The following is a 26951-nucleotide window of genomic DNA, read 5'->3' as shown; positions in this document are numbered from 1 at the left end:
CAAGTTTCTATGAGGCACCACCTTAGATCTTTCTGAGGTTTGGACAAAGGATTTTACCATCCCACTCCGGATTTGCTCATTGCCCTAAAACCATTTCATTCAGAACCATTTGCCATCTGGAAAAGCTGCAAATAAGAAAGACTTTCATTTTCAAACTCAGCAAGAACAGGCTCCTTTATACTTTCTCTAAATTTGGCATGAAAGCTGGACAGTTCTTTATTTATTTTAATCCTTACCTGAGGACATATTCATTGATTCCAGAGAGAGGGGGAGATTGATCCCCTGCCTACCATATGCACCCAACCAGGGACTGAACCTGCAACCTAGGTATGTGCCCTGACCGGGCATCAAACCCGCACTCTTTCTGTGTGTGGGACAATGCTCCAACCAACTGAGCCACACCAGCCAGGGCTGAACAGTTCTTTATTGAGATTGCCTCTTTCCTCATGTTTTTTCACAAGACAGCAAGAAGCAGCCAGATGGCATTTTCATGATTCTGTGTAGAACTCCTTTTCTAGATTATTTGTTAGGCACATTTTCTATCCTCTACCTTCCCATAAGCAGCAGTGTTGTCAAATTTTCTGCCCCTTGATAACAAGGGTCCCCTCTCCTCACACTTGAGATACTACTGTCCTTGCCTCCATACCTTCAGGTCCTCACTGACCACCTCCCTGAAGCCTGGCGTGATCCTACCAGCCATCTCCTGAAGGCTCTTCCAGCTTCCACCCATTCCCCAAAGCCAGTGCCAGCTGTTTTAGGGTTGTGTCACAGTAGCACCTCAGTCCTCCTTCCAAACTTGTATTCCAGTTCCAGGACTATGTAACAAACCACCCACATTTTATTACGGTCGTGGATTCTATGGGTCAGGGAATTTGAAAAGGGCACAATGGGGCTGGTTTGCCTTTGCATCACGACATCTAGGGCTTCATTGGGAAAACTCAAAGGCTGAGGGTTACTTGACAGCAGGAGGTTGGAATCACAGGAACCCTCAGCACTGACTTGTCTGGCAGTGGGGCTGAGGGGACCCAAATTGGACTGCTCACCACAGTGTCAACACCTCACCTCTCTGAGAAGCTCAGGTTCCTCACAGCAGGGCAACCTCAGGACAGTCGCCTCTTCCCAAGTTAATGAAGTCCCTTGAAGATGTGTGTAGAGACCACTATCCAAAGAAGAAAAGAGTTCCTCCCACTTAAGAAGACTATAGAGTAGCCCTGGCCCGGTAGCTCAGTTGACTGGAGTGTCATCCCAATACACCAAGGTTGTGGGTTTGATCCCCAGTCAGGGCACATACAAGAAGCAATCAATGAATGCATAAAAAGATGGAACAACAAATCAGTATTTCTCCCTCTCTCTCCCTTTCCCAAATCAATAAATATAAAAAGGAAAAAGAGGAAGGAGAAGACTACAGAGCAGGGGTGTCAAAATCATTTTCATGGGGGGCCACATCAGCCTTGTGGTTGCCTTCAAAGGGCCAAAATAATATTAGGGCTGTATAAATTAGGACTGTATAAATAACTCCTTAACTGTTAAGGAGTTGAAATTACATTCGGCCCTTTGAAGGCAACCTCAAGGCTGATGTGGCCCCCGGTGAAAATGAGTTTGACACCCCTGCTATAGAGTAACTGCTTACAGGGACTAAGTCTGGGAAAAATAGGGCTCAGATTGAAAACTAGACATGAAGCACATTCTCCTCTCTAGTTAGTCCTGGATGATTTAAAGGAGTTGGTCATCAATTAAAAGATTAATTCTTTTTAGCAGTCCTGGCCAAGATGGAGGCATAGGTAGAAACCCTTCACCTCTTCGCACAACCAAAAGGAGGGTAACAACCAATCTAAAATCAATAAACAACCAGAGGTGCCAGAAAATCAAACTGCATGGAACTCCGACAACCAAGAAAGTAAAGAAACAGGAAACAGAACAACCAGACCAGTCTGCCGAGACAAAGAAATATGGCCCAAATGAAAGAACAGAGCAAAGCTTCAGAAAGAGAGCTAAGCTATGAGAAGATAGCCAACCTATCTGATGGAGAATTTAAAGCCCTGACCATCAAAACGCTGACAGAACTGATTGAGCTTGATTGAAAAATGAAAAACAAAAAAAAATGAAAGATACCCAAAATGAAATAAAGCAAAATATTCAGGGAACCAACAGTGACGGTAAGGAAACCAGAACTCAAATCAACAACTTAGAACAAAAAGAAGAAACAAACATCTAATCAGAAAGGAGCGAAGAAACAAGAATCCAAAAAAAATGGAGAGAGGCTGAGGAATCTCGGGGACAACAATGTTCCAATACCGGAATTATAGGGGTGCCAGAAGGAGAAGAACAACAGCAAGAAATTGAAAACTTATTTGAACAAATAATGAAGGAAAACTTCCTCAATCTGACAAAAGAAATAGACTTCCAGGAAGCCCAGAGAGTCCCAAAGAAGTTGGACCCGAAGAGGAACACACCAAGGCACATCATCATTAACTTATTCAAGATTAAAGATAAAGACAGAATCCTGAAAGCAGCAAAAGAAAAGGGGACAGTTACCTATGAAGGAGTGCCCATAAGACTATCAGCTGATTTCTCAAAAGAAATATTACAGAAAAGAAGGGGCTGGAAAGAAGTGTTTGAAGTCATGAAAGGCCAGGACCTACATCCAAGATTACTCTATCCAGCAAAGTTATCATTTAGAATGGGAGGGCAGATCAAGTGCTTCCCAGATAAGGTCAAGTTAAAGGAGTTCATCATCACCAAGCCCTTATTATATGAAACGTTGAAGGGACTTACCTAAGAAAAAGAAGATCAAAAATATGAACAGTAAAATGACAATAAACTCACAACTATCAACAAATGAACCTAATGGAAAAGACAAACAATGAAAACAAAAACTAAGCAAACAACCAGAACAGGAACAAAATCAGAGAAATGGAGATCACATGGAGGGTTTTCAGTAGGGAGGGGGAAGGGAGGAATGGGGGGGAAGGTACAGGAAAGAAGCAGCATAACTGGTAGGCATAAAATAGATGGGGAGAGGTCAAAAATGGTATAGGAAACAGAGAACTCAGAGAACTTATATGCACAACCATGGACATGAACTAAATGGGGGGAATGCTGGAGGGTGGGGTAGCTGCAGGGTACAGGGGGGATAAAGGGGGAGAAATTGGGAAAACTGTAATAGCATAATCAATAAAATATACTTTTAAAAAAGGTTAACTCCTTTTAAAGTAATGAGAGCTCAAGGGTTCTTGGCCTATTATCAGAGGCTTTTGTCATAAACTGTCAGTGTCTTGTGATGCACACGTTCTGCAGAAGTCTTCAGCTTCTTGAAATGATTGTTTGGGGTTCTGGAATTTATAGCTAGCATTTGAAAGCCCCACAATTTTCACTGACAAAGCATGTGCACGCACACAGAGGCAGACACATGAAGATGCAGACGGGGAAATAAAGAGGAATCTGAAGCAAAAGTGACAGCAAGCAAAATGACATGTAGTCACAGTGGACTTCGGGAGAGTGATAGCCCTATCCCCTGACCTTTCCTGACGGTTTCACAGCCGTAGACATTCACTTGGTATTGGTTCTTGTCCTACAAAGACTGACTCTAACCCAGCGACTCTTGTTTCATAACCTCAACACAATTGTTTCTCGTTAGTGACATCTAGAACTTGGATCCCAAGGATTATCTGTCCATTAAGAGAAATCAAATGAAGTTAAATTCTATCACGAGGACTCTTACTATAAGAATATATAGGCAATCAAAAAGTTTAAATTCCAAACCACTTATTTCAAGGAGTTTTGAATAAACCTCTGTTTTATTATTATAAGAATCTAAGCCCTGGCTGGCATAGCTCAGTGGATTGAGCGCGGGCTGCGAACCAAAGTGTCGCAGGTTCGATTCCCAGTCAGGGTACATGCCTGGGTTGCAGGCTATGACCCCCAGCAACCGCACATTGATGTTTCTCTCTCTCTCTCTATCTCCCTCCTTTCCCTCTCTAAAAATAAATAAATAAAATCTTTAAAAAAAAATTTTTTTTAAAAAAAGAATCTAAACAGTTCCTTTAAGATTACCATTATAGCATTTGGCTGGTTTCTCACCTCTAAAGATGAACTCTTATTTTTTTGTAAAATTTTTCTAATGGCACAACCCATGAAACCAGAAAAAGGATAAAGAGAAAATACGGTATTTTGTGAGTTTGTTCTTGCTGCAGTGGACACCTGGGCTTCTAGCTCTGAGTGACTGCACTAATCATCTTAGTTCTCGGGAGCTAACTAAGCCAATTTGGCTTACAAATACAGAAATAAGACTTTGAAAAGAACAATCAGAGCGAACTCTCTGGTGTGCTGGAAATGTTCTGTATCTTGATTTGAGTGTCAGAACTCATCCACCTATGCACTTAAAGTCTGTGAATTTTATTGTATATGAATCACACCTAAATTTTTAAGCTCCTGTGTGACTGACAGGTTAGGTTATATTGAGTGTTTTGGTGGGAGTAGTGTTATGTCTTTTAATTTCCAGTGAATCCCTTTTACCCACTATTCGTAAAAGTAGTAAGAAATAAAAGGCATCTATTAACAACATACTTGATCTTTATTGTTTAAAAACCATGTTGAAAGATCCAGGCCAACGTCTCTGTGCTCAGTCACACAGTACTTGTTTTCAGTGCTGGAATACTCCCGTAGGGCGGAGGCAGTCTCTGCTCTCCTGTGTAGATAACTCATTTGTTATGCCTCGACACTGGGAGATTTCTTTCCCTTTATTCTAGAAACTCAGTACTTTCTCTGGGATACATTTCCCTGTGATTGTTTAATAAGTTGGACTGGTACCTGTGACTTCTTTCTCTCTAAAGCCTGAAATCTTTGACACTGAGAAATTTTATTCAGTCCACGGCCACACCACCCTGAACGCGCCCCATCTCGTCTGATCTTGGGAGCTAAGCAGGGTCGGGCCTGGTTAGTACTTGGATGGGAGAAATCTTATTCAACTCTTCTTTGATTTTCTGCAGTATCTGTTCTCCTACTTACTAATTCCGTTGTGTTTTCAATTTGCCATGTTTATTTTTCAGAATTACTTCATTTTCTAGCTCTGGTCTGTTTCGCACTTCTTTCATAAACGAGAATACAAAGTTGAGGCTTTCTCTTCTGGCCTCTGGTTCCTCACACTTGCACGGGTGCAGAGGAGGCCACCCGCTCGGAGTCCGCAGACCCGCCTCTTCCTTCCCAACTGCCAGGTCGTTAATTAGTCTGGTTGTGTCCTCTGGTTGGTCCTCCTAATGAGGAGGCTGTGAGAATTGAGATGGCTTATAATCAGAGACTGTATTTACACTGTTCAAATCTTCAAGACCAAAGAAGAAGTAGACTTAGATTTGTATAAGCATAGGGATCCCACAGAGTGTAAGAAATATGAAGGCAGCTGTTAGGGAAAAGCCTTGACAGGGAGTTTCAGTTCTGTTCAGGGGAACTTCCTGGTATGCCGTGGCTGCCCACAGGTAACTGAGGAGGTGACAGTTCCCTCACTGACATATTTCCACACGGTCCCTTCCCTCTGCCTGGCACAGCTGCAAGTTTTCAGAGACTGTGCTCATATCTTCTCTGGAGTGTAAAAACCCTTAAAGGCAGAGGCATCTTTTTATGCCTTGAGTTGCTACTATTTGATCCTTACCAGTTTTTTAAAGCAGATCAGGCATCTGTGGTGACCTTTATTTTGCAGAAAAGGAGAGAGATGCCCCGGGAAATTAAATGACTCATTCAGGATCGCCTGGCTGGCCTGGGGTTAACGCCCATGCCATCCCTCACTCCACGGCTTTCCCCCTCCTACCACCCAGTCTCCCAGAGCCAAAGGAACATTCTAGCTGCTCTCTGTCCTGTCTTGGCGATGGCAGGGGCAGTCTTTTCCTACCTGTATAGCAGAAGCTATGTATTAGGCACTGTTTCCCCTGGGACTCTGGCACACCCATAGGCCTGAGCACACGCATGAAGAATTCCTACAAACAACAGTATGACGCCACCCAGACAGGCTGGAACAGGGAAGGCGGGGGGGAGAAGCCCACACTCTGAGAAGAGAGTCTGAGGCTCCTGTCCTCAGGCCCACAATGCACCTGGGCCAGGTCGTCTGGAGGGTTTCGGTTGCTCGCAGCTGAGTCTCCTCCTCCGACTCCCTGCAGCTCACGCTCCCGGGATGTGCCAGCAGGGCTACCGCTGTTAGAACCCTCGTTTTATCAAACTTTAATCAAGCTGTCCTGTGAAGTGCTACATAAATTCAATTTTGGATTTTGTGTATGGAATAATCAAATGAGAGTGAAGCACCGCAGACATAAAATGTTTTTTTTTTAAATGAAAGCGATACTTTTAATTTAATCATCTAAAAATCAGCTGGATGGGATACATCTTAAGTGGCAGAAAGATGGATGTGTTTTCTCTTACCAGTGGCCTCAGAAAGCCCACGATCTCCATAGGTTTGTGAACTGACTTCTAATTCCTTGAATATTTTCTCTTCTCTCCATTAAGAGCTGACCCCAACATGCTTTAGAATCCATCTAAAACTCAGCCTCCTGTGCAGATTTCTTTGGCCTCTGCTCCCAGTGCACTGGCCCTTTGGGAGGGGGGTGCTGGACAGCCGAGGCCCAACTTCCGCGCTGCCCCCAGCACGCAGTGGGACGTGGTCTTCCTCAGGCTCCCACAGGTCCAGCCAGGTGCCAGAAGTGGGTGGAAAATTCTAGGAGAGCACACTTAGAAGAGAAAACACCTGATCAACTAAATAAACGTTATCGATTATGTGCCAGACACTTTGGGACCTCTATAATCTGTAGAACTAGTCCTTATAGGACAGTTCTTCGAGATACAGTGATACCAACAACATTTGATCATCTTACTAGGCATTAGAACAATCCACATAATAGACACAGAAAACAAATAAAAAATGAAAGAATTGTGTGAAGGTGAAATAAGGACGCTGAAGCAGAAAAAAATGGACAAAAAACTTCTGCATGGGAATAAAAACATAGAGAAGGAAACAGCAGCAATGCTCAGCATCCCAGTGCAGAAGGAGGGTGTAAAGAACAGGAAGAAGACGTTTTACCTTGAACCCTTGGAGAGAAGGAAAACAAAGAATACTCAAAATCTGTATTTGAAACTTTGATTTGTATGGGGAAACAAAACATACCTCTGGATGGACGTGGATGCCGATGAGACCCCAGAAGGTCTCTGTGATCCTGATAACTCTCAAGGGCTGCTGGAGAGCTGGATAAATCCTGGTAAAGAGGTTCTGAGAGAGCGCTATGAGACCACAGCAGTCAACACATTGTTCAGTTCAAAAGCACAGCAGAATCAGATGCTAGAGATCTGGGAGAACTGCATTCGGGCAGACGCCCTCAGGGCAGTGGGAGCCCCTGCCCGTGTTGGTGAGGTTTGTTGAGGAATCTCATACCTAAGAGAGGCCTCTGTGGGCTTCCTGTCTTTTGAATTTGATGCTGCAATTTTGGATGTGAAATTTCACACTATGATAACTGAGGCTTGGGGATTAAACATGTAGTATTGTTGTGGCCAGGCTTACCTTGTGTCCAGTGGATTTTCTCCCAAAATGAAAGCAGTGGCTTACAGACTTTTAGAGAAATGTCCCCAAGCCATCTACATACTCTGCCCTTCCTGTGCCTTACCTATGTCGTTGGCAGGATCAGTGCTTGCTATGGGAGTGTCTGTTGCATTAGGAACAATTAAGGAAGTTTGTTCTTTTTTCCACCAATCACCACAACTGCTTTCAGAGCTTGACAATGTCATTTCTGTCCTCTTTCAGAACAATGAAGAAAGGGGTAGAGAACTCAAGGAAATGTGCCATTCTCGGTGGACAGGCAGGCACGATGCATTTGAAATTTTAGTAGACCTCCTACAAGCACTTGTTTTATGTTTAGATGATATAAATGGCAACACAAATATTAGATGGAGTAACTGTATAGCAGGCAGAACATTTGTACTCTGTAGTGCAATAACAGATTTTGATGGCATCGTGACCATTGTCGTTCTTAAAAATGTAGCTTTTACAAGGGCCTTTGGGGAAAATCGCCAGGTGCAAACCCCTGAAGTCCTCGTTGTAGCCAGTAGCTTGACTGCAGTGCTGCATTCACCAAGTGAAGTGATGGACAGTATTGAAGTTTATCATGAATTTTGGTTTGAGGAAGCCAGCAATTTGGCCACCAAGCATGATATTTAGATGAAGCTCCCTGGGAAATTCCACAGAGCTCAGCAAGGGAGGCCAGACCCTCAGCTGATCTCCGAGAGTCACTATAAAGAAGCTCTCAGCGTTCTAACCATGCAACACATTGTTCAGGAACCGAAAACTGCATTCTCAGAACAGCACCTCAGAGCTCTTACATGCTCGTCTCTGACACCTCTATCACAGGACAGCTCAGTTCAGTACACTGGAGGGGCACCGTGCTGCCACGCACAGGACCCTGACACACTCTCCGCCCCGCTGCATAGTTTTTGAATCGAGTGGAAACACAGAGGGAAAGATCGTCAAGCTTCACCCACCATTTTTTCCTAATGTTTATGCATTGCTGAAGGTGCTATGTGTTCTTCCTCTGATGAAGATTAAGAATGAAAATTATGAAAATGGGCAAAAGCATCTCAAAGCATACCTGAGGACCACTTCGACCGCCTAAAGGTCAAGTACCTCAGCTTTGCTTAGCATCAGTTTTGACATAAAACGTGATTTGGATTAATGGCAGACATATATCAAACCCTATACAATGAAGTTAGAGCTTCCTACAGATCATTCAGAAGCCATTGAAAATACCTGAGAGACCTTTAAAACAGGTATTTTCTTATATCTGATATTGAAAAAATCTATAAGAAATCTGAAAACATTTTGTGAAGAAGCTATAAGGTATATGTAAGCCGTGTAATCACTAAATATCTTGAGTACATTAGCCATTGCTAATCTGCCTGTTTGAGCTCTGATGCTTCGGAGAACTGATATTCCAGAAGATAACATTTGCAGGTACCGTGTTACACACCTACATGATCTGTGCTAATGGCACTTAGGGGTTGTTTTAGCTAAGTCATTTTAGACCTAACACTCATTTTCACTGTGGGTCCAGTTGTCAGGTATTGAGTTGTCAGTTCTTTGAAGAAATATATTTTGAGGATGTGTGGGAGGAAGGAATACATTTTATAAAATTGTACCATGCAGCTCATGACTAATCTTTGAATAGCAGGAGCTTTAAGTATGCTATTAAAAACCTGTAATGGCCCTGACCAGTGTGACTCGGATGGGCACCGCCTGCACACCGAAAGGTCGCTGGTTGGATTCCCAGTCAGGAGAGCACATGCCTGGGCTGCAGGTTTGGTCCCCATTTGGGGCGCGTGCAAGAGGCAGCCATCCGTGTTTTTCTCTCACATCCATGTTTCTTTCCCTCTCTCCCTCTCTCTCTCCCTCCCTTCCCCTCTTTCTAAAAATAAATAAATAAAATCATTTTTAAAAATCTGTAATGGAGCCCAGGCCAGTATGACTCAATGAGTGCAGTATCATCTTGTACACCAAAAGGCAAAAGGTCACAGGTTTGGTTCCTGATCAGGGGACATACCTAGGTTGCAGGTTCAGTCCCCAGTCAAAGTAAATACAGGAAGCAGTGGACTGATCTCCCCCTCCCTCCCTCTCTCTCTCTCTCTCTCTCTCTCTCTCTCTCTCTCTCTCTCTCTCTCTCTCACACACACACACACACCCCCCCCCTCAAAAACTAAATCTGTAATGGGCATTTTAGGGAATTAAGAGACAGTAAAACAAACCTGTGAGTTTGCCAAACAAGGATTTCAGTGTAGATTTTGTCTTTATTCCATGAACAAGTCACAGTTAAAGATTTAATGGAAGAACCTGCCATTGTTGTTCTTCATCTGGTTGTTGCTGTTTACATTCCTTTGTTGAGCCTATGTCTTTGTTTTAGTCCTCGTCAAAGGATATGTTTTTATTGATTTTGGAGAGAGAGACAGACAGACTGACAGAAGCATTGATCAGTTGCCTCTCATATGCTCCCTGACTGGCAATTGAACCCACAATTTAGTTATGTGCTCTGATCAGGGATCGAACCCACAACCTTTCTGGTGTATAGGATTATGCTCCAAACGCCTGAGCCACTGGGCCAGGGTGAGCCTGTATCTTCATAAGCTTTTTAGTAGGTGTGTGTCCAACACTTCTGTTTCATGATCAAGACAGGATCAGTGGCCATGGAGACTGACAGCTGATTTATCGGTTTTCTTCCGTCCTTTTTCCGTGACTGTATCTCCTGCCTCGTCCCAATATATAAGCAAAACCTGGAAAACCTACAAAAACGTGTTTTGTGGTTATCTAGGGATAATGCAGAAACCATTGCTGTTATTTTTGGTAAAGAAAGTCAATTTCGTATAGTTTATTTCAACATAAATTGTGAATTTTGTGTTTTTTTTAATGTATTCACTTGATGTTTAGAAACACTTAGTTATACAGCCTATGTTCATTTGTACACGGTATCTGAAAAAGCAGGCTGTGGTAGAGAACACAGGTCTGGTTATCCTGCAGGCCTGAGGCCCAGGGCCAAGGTCTGCAAATCCGGTAGCCTCACTGAGCCTCATTCTCCTTACCTGTAGGGTGCGGGCATGGAACTCAGTGGCCTTCCAAATGTATGAACTGCTACAGTTGTTTCGTACTCTTCTCTTCCACGGGGTTTTGATCACCCCCATCCCAGGCTGCCTGGCCCTCCTCGTTGCCCCCAGTGGATACCCTGGCAATGCTGATTGCCAGACTACACTGACAGCACCTGTGCCGGCCAGGAGGTGGCACTTTGGTATTTTCTGCAATTGAAGAACAGACCACAGAAGGAGAAAGCACTTGGGTTTTTGCTTTGCTGACCAAAATAGAATATCTAGGAATCAAAACAATCAAGGAGTTATGTTTTTTTTATGTTTTCATGTAATAAATGAAATTGGCTTTTGGTAGTGGTAATGGCACACAGGTCTGTGGGTCTTAACACACGCATAGATTGGTGTAACAACCACCACAGTCGGGAGACAGAGTCATCCATCACCCGCCCAAACACCCTTGTATCTGACTCTCCCTGATCCCAAACCCTGACATCCACTGATCTGCTTTCCATCCTTAGAGTTTTGTCTTCTAGAGAGTATCACTTAAGTGGAGTCACACAGTAGATAACCTTTTGAGGCTGACTGCTTCACTTAGTGTAATGCCTTTGAAATATATCCATGTTATTGATAATGTTATTGATACCAATAATTTGTATCATTAGCTCATTCTTTTTTTATTGCTGAACAGCATTCTGGTGTATAGATGTATCAATAAACATCAAACAGAGATGTTTATCCATTCACCTATTGATGGGTATTTCAGTTGCTTCTAGTTTTTGGCAATTATGAATAGAGCTGCTGTTAATATACAGGTATAAATCTTTGTGTGAACATTTTATTTCCTTAGGATAAATGCCTAGGAGTGATATTGCTGGGTCACATGGTAATTCTGTGTTTAACTTTTTGACGAACTGCCAGGTTGGTTTCCCAGTGATTGTACCATTTTTACATTTCCACCAACAGTGTATGAGCCTGGAGTTTTCTTTTTCCAAAGATCTTTAACTGCAAATTTAATTTTCTTAATATACATAGCAGTAGTCAGCTTCTCTATTTCTTTTTGGGTGAGTCTTGGTAGTTTGTGGTTTTCAAGGAATTATTTGGTTTTGTCTAAGTTGTTGAATTAGGTACATAGACTGGTTGAAAACATTCCCTTACTCTTTCATTGTTGATGTGGTCTGTGATATACCCTCTTCCTTTCCTCATATTGGTTATTATATCTCCTCTCTTTCATTCTTTTAGGCTAGAGATTTAACAATTTTATCCACCTTTTGAAAGACTCAGCTCTGTGTTTCATTGATTTTTTTCTGTTGTTTTTTTTTCTGTTTTCAATTTCATTAACTTTTATTCTTTAACTTCCATCTACTTGTTCCATGAAACTTAATAAAAAAATGAAATCATCAGGAATACTGAGAAAAAATGTGTTATTAAATTATAAGAAGTCTTTTTAAATGTGTTCCTCTGAGAACCAGCCTGATAGTTCTCCATGCTGTGTCCTGCACAGTTGACCGGTCTGAGCGTCTCCAACGGGAAGGACCAGCTGGTCGTGTTCCACACCAAAGACAACAAAGACCTCGTGGTCTGCCTCTTCAGCAAGCAGCCCACCCACGAGAACCGGATTGGAGAGCTTGTTGGAGTCCTGGTGAATCATTTCAAGAGGTAATATTTGAGTTTGTAACTAAGACAAGCTTTAAACATATGAAGTCTTTCGTCATAATTCTCACTGAACTTGTTTTGTGCCAATTTTAGTGTATTGAGTTATTTTCCTTCATAAGGACAACTTAAATCATCTGTTTCACAGAAGGCAAAATTAGCCTCCAGGCTTAGTTTCAAGATTAGGAAGGATCCTCTACTTTTCCAGCCTCCTGCTGAACCAACAGTGAGAGATTTCGCTAATGGCGGTTTCTTCCCTGCCCATCCAAATGTAATTAAACCAAAAAGATAGAAAAATTTCTTTTTGTCACAGCATCTCATTTACCCACAGCAGACACAGCAGTGAGCATGTCTGCTGTGACTGAGAACCAGCTAGGGGCCAGGTTTAGAGTGACATGGGGTCCATGACAGCTAAAGGGGTTCTTGAGTGAGGCAGTAGGTAACCTCTACAGAAACATGGCGTTATGTTGGAACACGGCGAGTTCTGACAACTTCATGGGAAATAGTGATGATACCTGGGGTGTTTATGCATGTGTGTGCGCAAGTTGTGAACAATGGTGTGAGAAGTATAACAGAGAGCAGGTCCTGAGGGTGATGGGGACCAGTGAGTGGGTAATTTTAAGCAGGGGAGTACTGCTGTCTGGTTATTTGTTGGAGTCGTTTTGAGGTGGGCTTTTCCTTCCCACAGTAGGTCATGGAGTGTTCAGGGTAGAGTGTTTCTCTAACTTCTTCCCATTGTGGCATGCCGTCTCTGCCTCCCCCACCCTGCTGCCAGGAGACTGCTCCTCAAACTCAGTGACTGAGAAGTGAGCCCAATGTCCAGTTCCTTTTCTTCTAAAAGAGGTTTACTAAGTTGCCAGAAGTAACCGAGTATTCCTCATGAGTATTGCTTATTCTTTAGGTTTAGACATGACTTCCTTATCTAAGCAAAGGCATGTTCACAATCAGATGTCCACGTGTCTAGTTCTACTGTGTTCATCTTTGCTGATAAATGTGTGGAGTATAACTTTAGAAGTGTGCTGCACAGACTGTTTATTTTATGTTATTAAACCTCGTATTCCAGATCAAAATAGACTTTAAATATCCTATATAGCTAAATGCTTTTAAGTGCTATAAATAACATAACATTTAATGATCATCTGGTGGAAAAAGTAAGGATCTAAGTATGGAATTACCAAAAAATAATAAACATATGGGCCTCTGAAAAAATTCCTTTCATCTGCCAAATAATTACAAAGCTAAGAGAAATACTGAAGAGTTGAGACTGGAAGGGAGGTGCAGGGCAAAGGCATCTCCACAATTAAATATATCATCCAAGTTAGCAGCCTTACAGTGTTTTCCTCCTAATATTTAGTTATGGCAAAATATGGACAATCAAACGGGTTTTAATTTGGATGCCTGTACTAATAAATAGTTTTGCCTGGGAAGTTGAAATATGTTTTTTTATCAATCTGGATCTTGTTTAACAAAGTCTGACCCCCGTGAAATGCCTCTGCACGTGGTGGGGGGGATGTGAATCTGATCCCGGAATCCACCGCTGGTCCATTTCCCCAGCATATGCATTTCCAGGGACGTGTCCAGTTGCAGTCCCTCAAACCCTCAGTGCAGGGCAGGGCCGAAGTAGGTTTACAGTTGTTCACATGGGAAATAATAAAACAAAAAATAGTACAGTAACAAATAAATAATAGTACAAGAATAAACTCTGTTTTGCATACTCACACCTGTATATGTAAGATTTTTAAATGTCTTTAAAATTTATAAATGGAAGAAAGAGAAGAAGGCTATTAAGTTTTTAGATTTTTTAACTAGTTTATTTGTGATACCCCTGTCCTATGAATTAAGAGGTCAAGTACCAATAAGAGAGAAAACCCCTCCTTCCTGCCCCCAGACAATTCAGGCTTGGGTTTTTGACTTAGAACTGTAGTCATCAGCTTGCTATTGACTTCTTAAGGAAAGGTTAATTTGATTTTTTTTTACTAGCTATTTTCCTTTATTGTCAAGTTTCATATCATTGGCGTGACTTTGAGAAACAGATTGTGTTTTACAAGCATAATGAGGTTGCACATAATCATATTTATCCGTGGGTTCATTATGGAAATCCAAAGGTGAGAGGGATTTAAGGCCAGATCAGTTCTTTATCTTCCAAATAATTTTCTTCAAGTACATTCTGGGAAGTTCTGTGGTTAGGAGTTGAGAGGAAAGGGCTCAAGATAACAAAGCACACTGTTGATAGACTAGATGTGAACAGGAGTCATTGTCTGAAAAACTATAAAGAAAAAGGATTAGGACTTAAAATATGTGAGTGAAATTCCTGCCAAGTTTCAGAGAGAAGAGGGAGACATAAAAATTATGAAAAAGAGTATCTATTATACTAGGCCAGCACAACACTATATCCAAAACAGGTACGAATAATACAGGAAAAGAAAATTATAGTCCAGTCTCATGTTAGTGCAGAGATTTTTTTAAATCCTAAATAAAATGCTCCAAAATTGGATCCAAGAGTTTTTTTTGTTTTTTTTTAAAGAATAATGCTTCATGGCCAATGAGGCTATACCATAAGAATACAAGGATGACTATCCATTAGAAAGGTCTGTTGATCTATTCACATATAATAGTGTTTTTTTTATCACCGTTTATCTGCCTTTACCCTCTTCCACCTTTACCCATCCCCAGCCCCCGTAAGTCACCACAGTATCATCCATGTTCATGAGTACTTTCTCTTATTTTTTCCTTTTTTGCTCAGTCCCTCCACCTGTCCGGAGCTACCAGCCTATTCTCTATGAGTCTGTCTCTGTTTTGCTTGTTCATTCAGTTTGTTCATTCGATTCCACATATGACTGAAGTCATGTGGTATTTGTCTCACTCTGACTGGCTTATTTCACTTAGCATGTGTTCTCCAGGTCCTCCCATGCTGTCACAGTGGGTGAACTTTTCTTCCTTTTTACAGCCAAGTAGGATTCCACTGTGTAAATGTCCCATAGTTGTTTTATCCTTTCATCAAATGATGGACACGGGCTGCTTCTAAATCTAGGCTATTGTAAATAATGCTGCAATGAACATAGGGGTGCTTATATTCTTTTGAATTAGTGTTTCGAGTTTCTTTGGATAAATTCTCAGTAGTGGAATCGGTGGGTCATAAGGCAGTTCTATTTTCAATTTTTTGAGGAACCTCCGTACTGCTTTCCATAGTGGCCACACTATATAAATAGTCCTTAAAAGAAGACAAAAATACTATTTGATAAAATGTAATGCTTTTCCTCATTAAGTATTCACTAAGCTTGGAAACAAAATGAATAAACCTTCAGTAAAATAGGAACAGGGATAAACAGGAGACACACCTGCAGCTGCTGATTACAATCAGTTGAGCAGAAGTGGTTATGAGGCCGCCACCCAGAGCACCTGTGGCCTAAGGAAACTCTTCCAAGTCCTGCCTCACGTATGGAGGGTGAGAGAAGAAGTGGCCTCAGGCAGTTCAAGGAGAGAATGAGGTGAAGTCACAACCTGAGTTGAAACTGTAGGACAGCCCTAGATGATGAATAACCTCACTTCCTCACTGGCTAAACTTCATTCAACCAACCGCTGCCCCTGCTCAAAGCAAATAATAAACCAGAAAGAAAACAGCAAGAGAACTGTACACAGGCAATATGAAAATAAGGAGCAAAGAAAATAAGGAGAGGCAGGTGAATAAAAAAAAGGAATAAACTTTACACTAAAAAAAAAACAGCTCAAGCACAGACCCACCTGAATAGACACCGTCCAGGCACACAGGACGCGGCCGTCGGCATGCGTCCTGGCTGCGCCCCGCAGAGCAGGACTCCCACCGAAGGAGGAAGGGCGGCCCCCGAATCAGACACGTGGTACGTTAATGAAGTTAAACAGGTCTCTGTACTTCAGTTCTTCTCAGGGTTTTCAATATGCCCTTGTTCACTTTAAATGTAACCACAAGGGTATGTATATTTACATATACAAATATACAGAAATTTATATAAATATGCACACATATGATTGTGTATATCACAGGCTATTTCCGGAAAGATATACAGGCACTGGGTAACAGTGTCTCTGGAGAGGGAGGGGGAGATGGGGTACTGGGAGAAAGAGGTAGGAGGGAGATTTCTTTATCTTTCACCGTAAATGTTTTGCAAAAAGTGTATGTTACTTATCTGAAGTTTTTTTTTTTTTCATTTCAATAATAAACTAATGGCAGCTCTTTTTAGGCATATTATAGATGGCTTTAAATGCATGGTTATTTTCCTTTCCCATTTAGAAAAGTAGAAAAGAACAAAAGAGCTTTCTAAGTGAAGGATCTATCTCATGGCATTTGAATGTCTTGAAAGAAAGCCAGATAAAACCTCTTAGAATATCATTGTTCTGTATGGTCCCACTGTATACAGCATGAGAACCTAAAGTGGGTTCCTTTCCTGGGGTGGCTGTGCCAGTGGCTTTTTTTATTATTAAAGCTTTTGTTTTCTTTTTCAGAGAGAGGGGGAGGGAGGGAGAAATAGAGGGAAAGAAACACAGATGTGCTAGGGAAACATTGATTGGTTGCTTCTCATGTGCCCCCAACTGGGGACAGGCCTGCAACCCAGGCATGTATCCTGACTGGGAATTGAGCTTTCAATCCACAGGCCAGCACTCAGTCCACTGAGCCACACCAACCAGGGCTGTGCCCATAGATCGCCAGGCCAGTTTGTGTTACAGAGGTTCTGAAAGTGGCTGACTTGACTTATGTATCTCATTCTCAGCAGTGACTACCTGCTGGTAGTGAACTTTTCTGCCCACTAGCAAACAGATGGTCTGACATTGGCTGCCCTAACTACAGAGTCACCAGAAACTCTGTGATATTCAGCTGTCAAAGGACCCATCTGCCCTGAGCAGCTGTCCAGGCACTTGCCTGTCTGGATGCTGGAAACCTCGGTATAACCCCAACCTCAGGCATGGGAACTTATTTTTCCTGTTCTATTTCTGTGGGGGAAAGCCAGAAGTCCGTGCCATCTGCTTCTTGTTTTTCATAAGCAGTATCCTGAATATCTGCTTTATTAAAGGAGTGCCATTACGGGGTTTAACTGAACACTTGACCTGTTTCTCTGCTCTAGTTTGCTTGTGTACTTGCTAAATCACACTTCAAACCACAGGTAGACGCAGATCAATAAGCAGGCCTTGGTTGTAGCCGGGAGAACACAGGTCAGGGGAGAGGAGGCCTCCTCACCGGAGGTGGAGGAAGCAGAGGAGGGAGGGAGGCACCTCCCAAAGGCCCTGCTCCTGGCCCCCACTGCCCAGCACCACCGCTGCTCATCACCTTCCTGCTGCTGCAGTGTGGCTCTCCTGCTCCTCTGTCCCTGACCCTGAACACCTGTTTTCATGGCCCGTGATCCGTGTTTCCAAACTGCTTTCCTTGAGTGCCTGGCTACTAATCACAGTAGTTTCAATTCCAACTAAAAATATGTAAGTAAAGCAAAGATAGCTGAAAATAATGTAGATAGCCAATTATAACTAAAGGTTTGGTTAATCAAATTATGGCCCATCTCCTTAATGGGGTATTTGGGCCATTTAAAATTATAATTATGGCCCTGGCCAGGTGGTGCATTTGGTTGGAGCATCATCCCAGCACGAAAAGGTTGCCAGTTCCATTCCCAGTCAGGGCACGTGCCCGGGTTGCAGGTTCAGTCTCTAGTTAGGGTGCGTTCAGGAAACAACTGATCAGTGTTTCTCACATCGATGTTTCTCTCTTTCTCTGTCCTCTCTCTCCCTTCCTCTCTCTCTAAAATCAGTGAAAATATCCTTGAGTGAGGATTTTTAAAAATTGTAATTATCGAAGGCATCTGATTTACGGTGACAGCATTCACCCTTCTCTGCCTTCCAGCAGAGATGTACATGAAACACAGAGAGAAATCCCAACTCGCCATACTGCTGGGAACCAGAGATGTTACCTAACCAGAGGTCCACCGCGAGGGACGGCCTTGGGCTCTGCTCACATGTCGCCTCACCCGGCCTTCCCTCAATGCCCTGGAGGGGACTCCCTGCCCTCCTGCTCTGCTCGATTTTCCACATGGCTGTCATCTCCATCTGCCACTGTGCCTTTGCTTGCGTGTTTCTATGTCATATATATTCCAGCTGGAATATAAGACCGTGTTAGCTGGGGCTTTATTTCTATTGTTCAGTGTAGTTTCTGTAGCGTTCAGACCAATACCTGGAAGTCGGAGGGCTTCCAGCAGATAACCATTGAGCCACACATGGTAGAAGCCAGCTGATGGGGCCCACCAGCCACAGAATGCTTCCAGCCCTTCCCTACTGATAATGTGCATCTTGCCCACCAAAAGATAGTAACTTGGCCCTCCTTCTGCATGAAAGAAAAGAAGAACTCTTTTATAGTTTCCTACCCTTTATGATACCTGTTCTTGTGTTGATTCCAGGGTTACAGCTCTAAGCAATGTGATATATCTGGGGACAGAAGTGAAGAGTTATTTTTAAGATACTAAATCAGCCACTTAAAAGAGCTATGAGCTTTGAAGAGCCATGAGTATGTTTTATGCTGGGGGCTGCAGATTTTCATTTACTTTTTTTAACAACTAAAGAACTAGAAATAATTCCAGATTCTCCGTGTCATTAACCTAATAAGGAGCAAGATGTAGGGACTTCTGTCAGATCAGCAGCTTCATGGTAAGGAGAAGACTTCAAAACCACAGCGAGAGGCTGTGCACGTGAGCCAGCTCTCCCAGCTAAAAGGTGGGACACGATTCTAACCAGAGACAGGTGGGCTGTAGAAGTAACCCGAAGGAACCCATGTGCCCCTTCTGTGCAAGGACACCAGGACTGAGGAGGTGTCTCCTCACTTATGAGGAGTATAAAACAAGAAAGTAGCAGTGAGGAAGGTGCAGACCATGGACTTAAAAAGAAATGCCAGTTTCTGAAAAGGATTATAACAGAAAATTCACCTTATAAGATTTTAAAAGGTGAACTCTGAATAAAACTCAGGAAAGCATAGATTCTATATACACAGGTCAAAGACCATGTGGCAGACTGAGATAAAGAGGGGCTGGCTGAGAAATAAAAAGGATCAGTTATTGTGTGACGTAAGAAAAGATGTTAAAGCATGTAAGTCAACCTTAAAATGTGGAAATAACAGTTGGTACTGTAGAAAGCAGAACTGATGTGAAAGAAGACTTTAAGAATGTCTCTCGGCCTGCAGAGGAAGGGGACAGTGACGAAGAAGTTGGCAGATGCAGAGGACAGAGAACAAAAAGTTTACATTCAGTAATGTAATTGAAAAAGGAACAAACTGAGTAAAAGTAAGACTGTGTTTCATTTGTTTAAAGCATACAGTTTAAAAAATGTTAACATCTCTGAAATTGGGATGTGACCTATTGATGGATTTTTACAGTAATAATGGGCAACATCTTATTTTTCTTAGCAATATACAAAATAAGGGTACATTTTACACAAAAGTCATCTTATGTTCAGTGAGACATGGTAGCTTAAAACATACTAGAAGAAAATCTGCCTGTGCTGAAAGCACTTTGTCTTGGATTCTGAAGCGCCTGGTTTCTTTCCTTTTTTGGGAGGGGATGGTGGGGCAATAATGACCTTTTTCATATGTCAAAGATTATCAAAAGTATTTAAACATACAGACTGGGGTGTGACGAGATTCCCTTGCAGAGGAAGAAGAGTTAGCAGTGCCTTCATCGCTGCTCTGTAGTCACGATGCCAGGCTGTAACGGAGCAACGTCTGTAGTCCTCGGAGGGAAAGGTTAGGGCCCGCTGTGGATGCCGCTGGTTTCCTGAACTGATGCAGAAAACCACCCAGAGGAGCACATGAGGTTTTCACGTGGCCATTTTGCTGAGCCACTGTGACAAAAGTAGCATTTTTTTTAATCAAGCCACTAATGCTTCAGGTTCTTATAATTATTATTACTGAGTTAGTATAAAATAAGCATCCCCTCCAGCCCCAGCAAAGAGAAATGGGATGAGGAAAGAACGGACTCAGTTCCAGAGGAAAGGAGGGGTGGAGGTTAGAAATGAAATGAGAAATGACAGATAGCATTGCACAGGACCAGGATTCTGTTCGCCACCTCTTGTCTCAGAAAGAGCCACCGCTCGTTCTAAACACTGGTTTTTAATTACACTAAGAAGGTTGCAGTTCAGACATGCCTGCCTATTTCCAGATAGGAAGCTCCACCTGCAAACAGCAGGCATTTACAGAGTGAACTTGGCCCATTTACAATGCCCTCATACCCATCTGCTGTACACAAAAGAACAGAGAGATCTTTAAAGCTTTCTGTGTAACAAAGCCAGGACCAAAATCAGACAGCACAAAGGTGGAACAGCTGCTGTGGACTCTGAGCCCTCTACTGTCTTGCCATTTCTCTGGCTCTGCGCTAGGCCCGTCTGCCTTGGGACGTGGCAGCCCTTGGACAAAGCTTACTTGGAGGACAGGCAGGGGCCCACTGTCATCCTCAGCTTTACCTGCTCTTGCCATCGAGATTTTTCTGGGGATTTTTGTGCAGATCAAAGATACTTATTTGCTTTATAAGATATCCATCATTGCCTTTCATGTTGAGTAATTCCAAAAGTGCTGGAAAACTGATCATCTTGTGAGTGTCTCTGCAGGGAGATATTGTACATTTAGAGTAATAGTATTACTTTTCAAAGGCCCATAGCACTAACCATTGCAAAATATGTTAAAATAGAGATCTCCCTGTGACGTATTCATAAGTTTACCGGATGATTAGTGAATAATACCCTGGTTTGTGCTATCTGTTGGAATTGTTTCCTAACTTGTCAGAAATAACTCTTCAACTTACTGAGATTTTTTAAGAGTCATCTTCGTGTGTTTATTTCAAGTCTTACTGGCTGTATAAGAATCAGGATTTTATGTAAACATAATATACTTAACCCAGACTTTTATCAGGAAAAAACACATTTCCTACCGTCATTCAGCCGACATTCTCTGAGCACGCGCTGCAGGTGGTAGGAGGGATACAAAGACGGACCATTTGGTCCTTCCCCTCAGATAGTTCTTAATCTCATGGGGAAGATGGCATGTATCTCCTGCCAGATACTGCTACAGTGGGGCCACGGGCGGGGGGCCAGGCCACGGAAGCACGGGGGATGAACTCGGCTCCCTTTGCCTGTGAAAGTCAGGGAAGCCCTGATAGAGCAGGTGACCATCCAGCTGAGTCATCGAGGATGTGTGGAGCTTTTCGGTTGGGCATGAGGTAGTCTTTTCCCCAGAGAAGGGAAGCAGAATGTGCAAAAGCTTGGTGGAGAGAAATAGCTTAAGGAGGAGCTTGTAAGGCTCCATGCCAATGAATTTGAACTTGATCACAGAGGTTATAGGGGAAAAATAAGAACAAAAATATAAAACTGTCCAATGAGACAAAGCCTAAGGACAGATACCTTCTAGCCTAAAGATGCTCAGGAATACAAAATAACCGTCCACTCAAGGGAAATGGGAACTTGAGGAGGCTAGTTGATGTATTGTAATACATCCATGTCCCCCACCTGCCTCTCAAAATGAACTGAATGCCTCCCACATGCCTCTTAAAATGAACTAAGTAGAGAAAGCACTAGCAAGATAGGGGTTAGAAAGGCAAGCGCAACTCTTAGTAATAAAACCAGAAATCAAAAGTCCTCAAATGGGTAAGAACTATAATAAATTCCTTTGCCTTTGTAACTTCCCCGCTGTTTGTTATTTTGGCTACCCAAAATGTGTACAGTCATGTGCCACTTAACAATTGATTAAGCGATTTCATCACTGTGCAAACATCATGGAGTACAATTACACAAACTCCGACGGTGCAGGCTCCTGCACACCTCAGCTGTGTGCTGTTAACGTCGTTCAGTGTTCCGGCAGCTCATCACTGACTGAAAGTCGTTATGTGGTACGTAACTGATTATTAGCAGTAAAAATCCCTAAAATGTTAAGGACATCCTTTTGTTAGATGCTGCCAAAGACCTAGCGAGCATGTGTTCTACACAAACACTGTGCTTCTAAGGGACCGAAGGGTCCCCGTAACCATCCCCAGTTAGTAGTCTCAGAAGTTACGGCCTCACTACCACAGACGGGCAGCCCGCATTTCAGGTCATCCATGCCTAAGCTTTGCCTTGAAACTGGCACAACCCACTTTTCACACCAAGTCAATAATACAAAGCAGTTGTCAAAGTCCACAGACTTTAGGATTTCCTATGGGAAATTTCTATTATATTTAATTTCCTAATTCTCTTTCAGCTATTTTCCATTTGATATTTACTATTCTTCCATCGAATTTGCCAAATGACTAACTCATCCAATTTACCAGACTTACTGATTTACCAAAAATTTGTTTCTTTTGATGTTTGTAACAATTCGGTTAGATGAGATGGCAATTGATAGCATTTGAGAATTTCCACAAAGTTCATTGGTGTCAGTTTTCATGACAACAGTTGAAGGGATGGTCCTTTTGGATGGAAGGAGCAGGAACAGCGAGGAGGGAAGGGAAAGGAGGAGGGTGGGTGTCCACTGCATCCGAGCTGCCGATCCCACTGCGGGGAGCGGGGCTCAGGCAGCACAAGGGTTGGGATGAAGGGTGAGGAAGACTCGGAAGGCCCAAGAACTCTTAAGCATTCACAGCTTTCATAGGCCTTGCTAATTCATCTGAGAAAAACTGGGTCATTGAAAAGCAGTTTTGTTAAATATGCAAAATTGCTAAATTTGGTGAATTATTTTTCATCAATGCATTGTCCTTGTAACAAATTGCCTTAGCCTAAGCTAGCAGGAACTGGATTTCTATCCTTGAATACAAAAGAGTCTTAACCTAATGCACCAATGTCCTACAAAAATCAGCAGCTTTGATCTACCAGTACCTACTAATAAATAACACAGCAAACGTTGTTCAACCTTGGTAAAACTTACAGCTGATACTTCATTGCCAACATTTAGTGTTTCTCCTAATATGCCTGTTCCGTCTGCCTCTAAAATCTTACTGGAGTCCTTTTACCACATTCAGATGTGTCCATCTTGTAAATATTAGAATGTTAAACTCCTTCGTAAGTATTGAGATATTTCTTCATAAATTGACATCATGAAGTTGTATTTTATCTCATTTAACTTTGTCAATTTTGTAACCGAGTTTTTGAAGCAAATGCTTCAGAGTCTGCCAGTTGTTGGTTAAATTATTTTTCTTGCCTCCCAGCGTCATATTGAAGACACAGGTGATACACAGCTGACCCTCGCACAACACAGGCGGGTTAAGGGGATTGGCAACCCACACAGCCAACAATCCAAATGTAGCTGAAGTGGGCCCGCCGCATGCACTGATTCCAACCACGGATCAGAAATAGCAGTTTCTTTTTTTCTCCTCCTTGTATAGACATATTTTTGTCTCTCTCTTTTCAATTCTTTATCCCAGCATTATTTAAATTATTTTCATCAGAGTTGAAACAAAAAATTTAATACACAGTTGAACTGAAAATAATAGGTTGTTGACTATGTTGGAAGAAAACTACTTTCATTTTGGATTTTGGAATAACAAATGAAACAAGACTAAGGACAGTCAAGCTCTAGACTTCAGCAAGTAGGTTTCAAAAAACAAGGGAAATATGAAGTGTTAATCCATGACTAAGCCCCCTAAAACAAAATATACTCAGAACATTTCCCTTACACATGAAATCTCTACAGTTGTACATAACAGGCAGGAGAGGAGGCGAAGGAAACTGGTGTGGCCGGACCTGGAGCAGTCCACTCAGATTTAAGAAAACCAGGGAAAAAGAGGAGAGGCAGTAACCAGAAGCAATAATAAAAAATGGCAACTGCCTGTAAAAATACTGTCAAGAAGACTGAAGTCATAAACCAGCTGAGGCTTGGGGAACGTCATAACAAAAAAGGAGGGAGGAGCGCATCTTGGCCGAACAAGGATGGGAGAAGCATCGTTGTTCAGGGGATGTGGTGTCGCGTTCACACAAGGTGTCTTCATCCTACCCAACAAGGACAAGCTTTTGAAACTGAAGCATTAGGGAATGTAAAGCTGAACTAGGAAAAAGGAGGCAGTTGGGTGCTTTATGAGTTCAAACCTCCAGGGGACTCCCACCCTGAGACACTGGAAGGCATCCGAGATGAACCCCAACACGCACAGACATCTTTGAGCAGCCACAGAGAATGGGAAGGGGCCGAAACACTGACAACGGGTAAAGGTAGTCCTAGTTTTGCAAATGTAAATAAATGTCCAAAAATCACAGTTCTTATTGAGCCTGACATAAATTTTCAGCAAAGTTCTAAAACTGCCTAATTTATAAGTGCTTAGTAAAAACAGCCACACAAGTAAACATAAATTCAGTGAGAAGAAATTGAGAAGTAGCCTTTAAATAATTTTGTTTTTCTTTTCTTTATATTTTTAGTTATATTTCATTGATTATGCTATTACAGTTGTGCCAATTTTTGCCCCTTTGTCCCACTCCTGCCCCCCCCCACTCCCTCAGGTGATCCCCACACCATTGTTCAGGTCCATGGGCATGTATGCATATAAGTTCTTTGGCTACTCCATTTCCTATTCTGTACTTTACATCCCCATGGCTATTCTGTAACTACCTATTTGTACTTCTTAATCCCCTCACCTCTTCACCCATTCCTCCACACCCACCCCCCACCTGGCAACCATCAAAATGCTCTCTGAATCCATGATTCTGTCTCTGTTCTTCTTGTTTGCTTAGTTTGTTTTTTAGATTCACTTGTTGATAGACATGTATTTATTGTCATTTTATTGTTCAGTTTTTATTTTCTTTTCCTTAAATAAGTCCCTTAAACATTTCATGTAATAATGGGTTGATGAACTCCTTTATAAAATGATTTCTTTTAAATAACAACGTGGATAAAGACATACTTATAAAATTTGCAAATAACACAAACTCAGGAAGGATAATTTGTATTTCAGATGACAGAATCAGTATTCAAAGTATCTTTTTTTTTATCCTCACCCAAGGACATTCTTTTCATTGCTTTTAGAGAGAGAGGAAGGGAGAGGTATCTATAATTTGTATAGATATTTAAAGAAATATCTATACAAGAGAGAAACATTGATTGGTTGCCTTCTCATATGCACCCAAACCAGAGATCAAACCCGTAGCCTACGTATGTGCTGTGGCAGGTAGTCAAACCCACAACCTTACGATTATGGGACAATGCTCCAACCAACTGAGCCACACTGGCCAAGGCAGGATTCAAAATACCTTGACAGAGTAAAATAATGAGAAGAAACCACAAAATGAAATAAATGTGAAGTTCTGCTTTTGGGTTCAAAATGCCATATGCATAATGCGCCCGAGAAAAGCCTCTGAGGACACTTCTGTCCCCAAGACTCTAGTGTCTGTGAGTCTGTCTGTCAGATGAGGCACTTGGTGCAAGTAGGAAACTTATCGCTACAGAAGAGGGGAAGAGATCATTCTTTCAGATTAAATTGGAACTATTTTCTTCCCTGAATGTTGAGAGGGCTAGGGGCATGGTATTTTCTAGAGCTTAGGACACTAAAATAGCCTCAGAAATCAAATTTGTGAGTTTGGCTTTGTTGTTTCTACATGTACAGGTTTCTGGCCAGACCCTGTGCAAATGCTGGGTTTCTCTATGTAAAGGGCAAAGGTTTGTTTTGCTGAAGTCAAAGTCCATCCTTCAGCCTTTCTTAAAAAGGTAACAGCAGTTACATCCTTTAGTTTCTCTTTGACACATAGAAAAATTGCTCTGAGCCTCCTTTGTCTTCATATTTGAGAGCAAAAGAAATAGCCAGTGTGACATTTATGGGTTTTTTAAGAAACATTTTTTTATTTAATGTTTTATTTTTCATCCATTTAATTTCTCAAAAAAAGTATAGAATGTCATATTTTTCATAATTATTATTAATTCTATAATCAGAAAAAAATAAAGTAAAAAGATTATTTTAGAATATTTTTTCTTCCAGAAACAAAGCACCTACTAACCAATAAATTCACATAAAACTTTCATAGTGGAAAAAATCAGCTTGATCCAGGCATTCATCCTTGGTAAAATGGAATCATTACTAAACGAGGCAAAGAGTTATATCCTGGTCTGAAGGAGAAAGATAGCAGGCCTAGAGATGTTACAGAAAATGAAAAGAAAATGACTTGAAAATATAAGGAGAAAAAAGACTTGGTGTAAAATGGAATAGGAAAGCAGCCTTATGGTACGTGATGACTCAGAGAACTCCTTGTCAGAAAAAAAAATAATCAAGGAACAATTTATTAAAGGATATTATATTGCCTGCTAACTGAGGTTTTTTTAAAAAACACCCAGTCTCACCAAATTATGCCATTCAGAATTAGTGACTTCCGACTTCCCACGTCTGAGGCTTCTTTGGTACAAGGCGATTCTGGGCCTTCCCTGCCCAGCACGGGCACTGCACTAACCCACCTAGCAGGGAGGCGTGTCCACGGGAAGGAATGTGGCTCAGGTCCTGCCTCTCCCACCAGCTGGATGTAAGCCCTTGAGCAGATCGACCTCTCCTGTCCTGTGGGTTATCTGTAAGATTAAAAATCTTCACCAAGTTTATTCATTTTTAAAAATATGTATTTCTACTTGCAAGAGGAGAGAGTTCTGGAGATCGGCTTATAACAGTGTGACTGTGCTTAACACTACTGGACTGTGCATTTACAAATGGTTAAGATGGTAAGAATCACGTAAGTCAGTGTTGGTTAGCCAGCCCCACAGAAACAAGGACAGAGTATGG

The 26951-nt window shown here is 42.0% G+C and overlaps 1 protein-coding gene and 1 long non-coding RNA gene across 4 annotated transcripts in view; both read left to right on the top strand.

Annotated features, from left to right (window-relative positions):
* Positions 1-26951, top strand: part of MYO1D (myosin ID) — a 321752-nt gene that overhangs the window by 207542 nt on the left and 87259 nt on the right. For 2 of the 3 annotated variants that reach the window (XM_028519915.2, XM_036033405.1), the window contains one exon: positions 12095-12249. In XM_028519915.2, the coding sequence (XP_028375716.1) occupies positions 12095-12249 (155 nt within the window). Of the gene's footprint in view, positions 1-12094; positions 12250-12848; positions 12852-20409; positions 20894-26951 lie in introns of those variants that run through there. The other variant, XM_036033404.1, reaches the window with a different exon arrangement.
* On the top strand, positions 9691-10415 carry LOC118502146. The gene is made up of 2 exons (XR_004904832.1): positions 9691-9896; positions 10120-10415. It is a non-coding gene; the product is annotated as an uncharacterized LOC118502146 (long non-coding RNA).

Source organism: Phyllostomus discolor, chromosome 8 (genome assembly GCF_004126475.2).
Source record: "Phyllostomus discolor isolate MPI-MPIP mPhyDis1 chromosome 8, mPhyDis1.pri.v3, whole genome shotgun sequence".
Classification (NCBI taxonomy): domain Eukaryota; kingdom Metazoa; phylum Chordata; class Mammalia; order Chiroptera; family Phyllostomidae; genus Phyllostomus; species Phyllostomus discolor.
Note: the sequence above shows the minus strand (reverse complement) of the source record. Positions and strands in the feature narration are given on the sequence as shown.